Source organism: Cervus canadensis, chromosome 12 (genome assembly GCF_019320065.1).
Source record: "Cervus canadensis isolate Bull #8, Minnesota chromosome 12, ASM1932006v1, whole genome shotgun sequence".
In the NCBI taxonomy this organism is placed as follows: domain Eukaryota; kingdom Metazoa; phylum Chordata; class Mammalia; order Artiodactyla; family Cervidae; genus Cervus; species Cervus canadensis.
In genome coordinates, this window is record NC_057397.1 from 21,277,979 (window position 1) to 21,283,696 (window position 5,718).

Below are 5,718 nucleotides of genomic sequence, written 5' to 3' on the forward strand. Positions count from 1 at the left end.
GGTCAATAGCGCCAAGTCTGAGGGCAGATTTCTGGAGGTGAATTCCACTCCCCAGTGCTGTGCTAGTGGGCAAAGTCCTTAACGTCTCTGGGCTTCAGCTTCCTCTCCTGTAAGACAGAATGGCCTCTACCTCACAGGTTTATAAGGATAAACTTGTTGGCTGATGGTTGGTGTGCTGTGTGTGTGACGGAAGGGTTTACTTACAAACCCACAAAAAGATCTCTCGAATTTAAACAGAAGTTTAAATCTTAAGTTAAAAGTTTTCATTCCAGTCTTGAGAAACACTGAAGACCCCGCCCCCCCCCCCAATACCTCAAACTGACCCTAAGGGCTACAGGTACTTTTTTCCTCAAAGGTTGCTTTATTTCCTTCATTCGACAGGCCTTTAGATAAATATCGCTATCTTTACCACATTTTAAAAATAAAAACTAAATCTTGCTTTTTTTCCTGAACACATAGGAGGACATTTTATTAAGTTTATTAAACATTTCCTGTACACATTTTCAAGGGTGGGTTCGTCTCTTTGGATAAAGCTTTTTTTAAAAAAAAATTTCTTCAGGATGACATTTGTGATCTTGTTTTCGAAAGTAAAATTTACCTCGGACATAGCATTTTGAATATAATACAGGTACGTCGAATCCTTGGGGTAAGAAAGTATTTTCCAGTTTGGAGACGATGCCCGTGGGACTCTGGGAAGAAGGCGAGGCCCCCCATCCCCACCCCGCTGAAACCCCCTCAGCTCCAGGTTGAATGGGTGCTTCGTGCGTCGATCCGGACTGCGCTGGCTAAGTACTTCTAGGGAGCAGGGCGATCAGCACCCCAGAAGGCTGATCAGGGGTCCCCCTTGGAGGGTGGGAGCCGACGCGGCGCCAAAGCCCGGCTCCAAGCCGTTTTCTCAGGGGCAGGTGTCGCCCTAGGCGCGGGGCCGCGGAGGGGGGAAGGGCGGGCGTGGGTTTGAGCTGAAACTTGGGACCTGGGCGGCGGGCTGGGCGTGGGCCTAACGCGCCGGCCGGCCCGCCCCTGCCGCTCCATTGGCCGGGTCTGTGCAGAAAAGGCCCGGCGGCCGGGGGGCGCCCGCAGTGGCACTGGGCTGGCGAGGGTGCGGGCTACGCCAGGGACTGCGATCTATCTGCCAGGGACGCGGGCGGCGGGGTCCGGCCGGGAGACGCTAGCGGCCCGCGGGGCATCTCCTCTCTCGCTCCCCACCCCCTCCCCCCGGCAGGGGGAGGCGGCGTGTCCGGCGGAGGGTTGCGGGGCGCGGGGCCGGGCTGGAGCGCCATGAGCAGCCCGGATGCGGGGTACGCCAGTGACGAGCAGAGCCAGCCCCGGAGCGCGCTGCCCGCCGTGATGGCCGGCCTGGGCCCCTGTCCCTGGGCCGAGTCGCTGAGTCCCCTCGGGGACATGAAGATGAAGGGCGAGGCGGCGGCGAGCGGCGGGGCGCCGGCCGGGCCGGCGGGCCGAGCGAAGGGCGAGTCTCGCATCCGGAGGCCGATGAACGCCTTCATGGTGTGGGCGAAGGACGAGCGCAAGCGGCTGGCGCAGCAGAACCCAGACCTGCACAACGCCGAGTTGAGCAAGATGCTGGGTGAGTCCGCGCCGGGGCCCAGGCCCGGCGAACCTTGAGGATCAGAGGGTGAGGGCTTTGCGCCCGAGGCTGGGGGTGCGCGGCCCCCGCGTCCTTCCCTGGGGCCCCGGTTCCTTCCCGCTGCCCGCTCTCCTAGTCTCCAAGCGACTTCGGGCCTTGGCCCCCGTATTCCCCGTCGGCCGGGGCACCGGGGAGGCGTCTCCCCGCGCATCCGAACGGCGGCCAGGACACCCTGGCAAGGGGCTGAGTGGGTCGCCCGCTCCCCCGACTCCTGGCCAGTTCCTCGAACGGGCGCGGGTGGTGAGCGGGAAGCCGCTTCCAAGAGCGACGGAAAGGAGGCGGGGGGGTGGGGAATGTCTTGGAGGGCCCGAGATCTCGCGTCTTCCCAGAGTGCCCGGCCTGCTCTCGGCCTCCACAGCCCCAACCTTCAACCTTTCCCTTAATCCCTTCCTCCGCCCCGTGAGTGGCACCAGCGGAGGTCGCAGGGGGGCGGTAGGGCCAGGTTGGACCTGGGAGCCGGGGCGCAGACGCTAAACCCGCGGCCCTGTCCACCCCGCGCCCCGCAGGCAAGTCGTGGAAGGCGCTGACCCTGGCGGAGAAGCGGCCGTTCGTGGAGGAGGCCGAGCGGCTGCGCGTCCAGCACATGCAGGACCATCCCAACTACAAGTACCGGCCGCGGCGGCGCAAGCAGGTGAAGCGGCTGAAGCGGGTGGAGGGCGGCTTCCTGCACGGCTTGGCCGAGCCGCCGGCGGCCGCGCTGGGCCCCGAGGGCGGCCGCGTGGCCATGGACGGCCTGGGCCTGCCCTTCCCGGAGCAGGGCTTCCCCGCGGGCCCGCCGCTGCTGCCCCCGCACCTGGGCGGCCACTACCGCGACTGCCCGGGCCTGGGCGCGCCCCAGCTCGACGGCTACCCTCTGCCCACGCCCGACACGTCCCCGCTGGACGGCGTGGAACCCGATCCGGCCTTCTTCGCCCCGCCGCTGCCCGCGGACTGTCCGGCCCCTGGGCCCTACAGCTACGCCCCGGCCGCGGACTACGCTGGGCCCCCGGAGCCGCCCGGAGCTGGGCCCCTGCACCCGAGGCTGGGCCAGGAGCCTGCGGGCCCCGCGATGCCGGGCCTCCTCGCGCCCCCCAGCGCCCTGCACATGTACTACGGCCCCGTGGGCTCCCCGGCGGCGGCGGGGGGCGGGGGACGCGGCTTCCAGATGCCGCCGCAGCCGCCCCCGCCCGGCCCGGGGCAGCCGTCGCCCCCGCCAGAGGCGCTGCACTGCCGGGACAGTGCAGACCCGGGGGCCCCGGCCGAGCTACTCGGGGAGGTGGAGCGCACGGAGTTCGAACAGTACCTGCACTTTGTGTGCAAGCCGGAGATGGGGCTCCCCTACCCAGGACACGACGCCGGCGTGACCCTGCCCGACGGCCACGGGGCCCTGTCCTCGGTGGTGTCCGACGCCAGCTCCGCGGTGTATTACTGCAACTACCCCGACGTGTGAGCCGTCCCCGCCCGCAGGGCCTGCGGCCAGAAACGCGCACAGTGTTACACACCTCCCCAAGGATCGAGGGACACTCAGCCTCGCGTCGCGTTGTGTTTTTAAATTGCTTTGGCGTATAATTTATGGTAATTTATTTTGTCTGCCACTTGAACACTTGGGGGGGGTGGGGAGTAAAACGGGGGGGGGGGAGGTGGTGTCTGAAGATGGGTTCAGACCCTTGTTTCCCACAGTGGCCCTTGTCAAAACCCCATTTCCAAGTTCAAGTTCACCAGTTCACAAGTTCAAGTTCACCAGTGGGTCCGGGAACAACTCGCTCCATTTCTCATAGCTTTATTGATCAACGAAATTTTTTATCCCAGGTGTGTTTTTTTTTTCAATCTTTAAAAAAATAAAATAAAATCTGGAATTCCACTTTTCTCACTCTGCTAGCGCCTCTGTCACAAAAGCCAGGTTTTGAGATCCCTGTTAAGTATTTAATAGAATTAGAAATGCTTTAACGGTAACACTAAACATAGTCACAGTGAATTTCTCATTCTCTTGTAATAGTAGACCTGAATGACTTGAAGGAGAAGCCCTCAAATAAACATTTGGGCATCCCTACTTGGTTTTGCTAGTGGAAAGGAAACTCGCAGAATGAGCCTAACTTATGCATTTCAGGTGACCCTAGTCTCTACATAGTAATGGTTAATCATAATTCTCTAAATATTTTAAGTTTTAGTATATCACTTTCAAACTCAGGAGAATATCCAAGGTAACTTTGGTTTTCGAGTTGAATCTTGAGACTTGCATAAAGAGGCTTTTGGATATGTATTTTTTTCTTTTCTGCATTTCACCGTGAGTCATTAAAACTCCCTCTCAATACTGAAATTGCCAGTCATCACAGGTCTACACCTTGGAAAGCAGTGTTGCTGGGTTAAAAATAATTGGGAAAGAGTCATAGGAACTAATCAAAATAAAATGCATTGTGACCTCAACTGTTAGTGAAACTTAGCACCTATCATTTCAGTGGGATATTTTGCTATAAATTGCATATGGGGCCTGCTGCAGTTCCTGATACCTGCAGTTCTTAGCCTGGGAGGGGTCCAAGGAGGATATGTAGGCAGCATGCTTTGCAAATGCAACTAAAGCTGCAGTCCTGGGGCATCACTGTCCAACCCTGAAGAAACTGAGAAGCACAGAGCTTCAGGAGAAACTGAGTCCCAGGTCGTGAAGCTGATCAGCCTTGCTGTTGTGTTTGTGGCCCTTCCCATCACACTTAGCAGATGAGACATAAATGGATAGATACAGATGATTTAAAATGGGCATTTCCTGCACCAGGTGTTTCATCAATGCTGTCTTGTACTGATTTTGAGCCTGAGGAAGCCTGGGAGTTTTGGTGCAATTCTCCCCGTTTTGCAAGTGACACATGGAGGCACAGATCCCTTGCTTGCTGTGTACATGGTGAAAGCCTGGTGTTGCAAGTTCTGACAACACATTTGTTTGTTCACATTTGTTTTTCTTTGTGCACAATATATCCTTGGGCACTGGGAGAACTTGCATTCTGGTTGTGAGAAGCTACCATTCTCTATACTGATAAATGCTATAGAGAAAAGGAAGGGGTAGGAAGGTGGCTTAAAACATTTATTTTGAGGGTTGTCTGAACTGAGATGGTCAGCTGGATTTTCTGGAGAAATAGGGCATGTCTTTTTTTTTTTTTAATACAAAGAGTTCCTGGATGTTAGGAATGTTCAAGATAAAAAATTTCAATGAGGAAAATAAGTTTATTTTGTTAAGCATAACAGTTTACCTTAAACATTTGATGTGCAAACCTTCACTCCAGTGTTCTAGCTATCGTCCAATCCACTTTATTTGCCTCTAGTACCCTACACTAGTCTTTCTTCCTCTGACCCCAGACAGGTTTTGTTTCCTGCATTCCTGGTGGATAAAGTGAGCAGAGGTACCTCACCTGCTGAGGGTCAAGGCCAGGTCACCAGTTCAGATCCCACCAGGCATTTTTAGGGCACAAGGAGAGTCAGTTGTACCCTTTGCTGCTGCCTCTCAAAAAAAATTAAGACTTCGCTGGTGGTCCAGTGGTTAAGATTCTGATTCCACTGCAGAGTGCACAGGTAGATCCCTGATAGGAGAGTTCTGCATGCTGTTGTGGTATGGCCAAAAAAAAAAAAAAAAAAAGAGATAAGTAGGGAAAAGAGGAAAGGAGAAAAGAGTGTTTCAAAGAACCAAAAGTCCCATGAAGTCACATTCTTTTTTTTTTTTTTTTTTCCGAAGTCACATTCTTAACTATTCACCAGGGAAAGGTCAAATAATGAGAGGGAAAATAAAAACTAAAATGGTTCAGCATTTCCAATGCCTTTAACTCCAAATGGAGGGAAATTAGTTCTCAAAGTAACTCTTAGGGGCAGAAGCTCTTGCCTATTCCCTTGTCTGTCCTCAAGTGGACTCAGAGGAAGTGACCTCAGGTGCCAGTTAGTGACTGCTTTTTGTTTTACTTTGAAAAATACCTAAATAGTCTAATTATTCCCCATCCCACCCCCCATATCTGTACTTCTGAGATACTTTAGAAGTTGGTCAAGAGGTAGAAATCAGGATTGCTGTCCTGAGCTCCAGGCACCCTTGGTCATGCTTATTTGAATTCGTCTAAGATTAT

At 54.9% G+C, this 5,718-nt stretch overlaps 1 protein-coding gene across 1 annotated transcript; it reads left to right on the forward strand.

Moving 5' to 3' along the window:
* Window positions 1-952: 952 nt before the first annotated feature.
* Window positions 953-5,340, forward strand: SOX17 (SRY-box transcription factor 17). Its single transcript, XM_043483893.1, has 2 exons — window positions 953-1,585; window positions 2,152-5,340. Exons 1-2 carry the CDS (start codon window positions 1,279-1,281, stop codon window positions 3,072-3,074), a joined length of 1,230 nt encoding a protein of 409 aa, XP_043339828.1. The 5' UTR covers window positions 953-1,278; the 3' UTR covers window positions 3,075-5,340.
* Window positions 5,341-5,718: the final 378 nt, after the last annotated feature.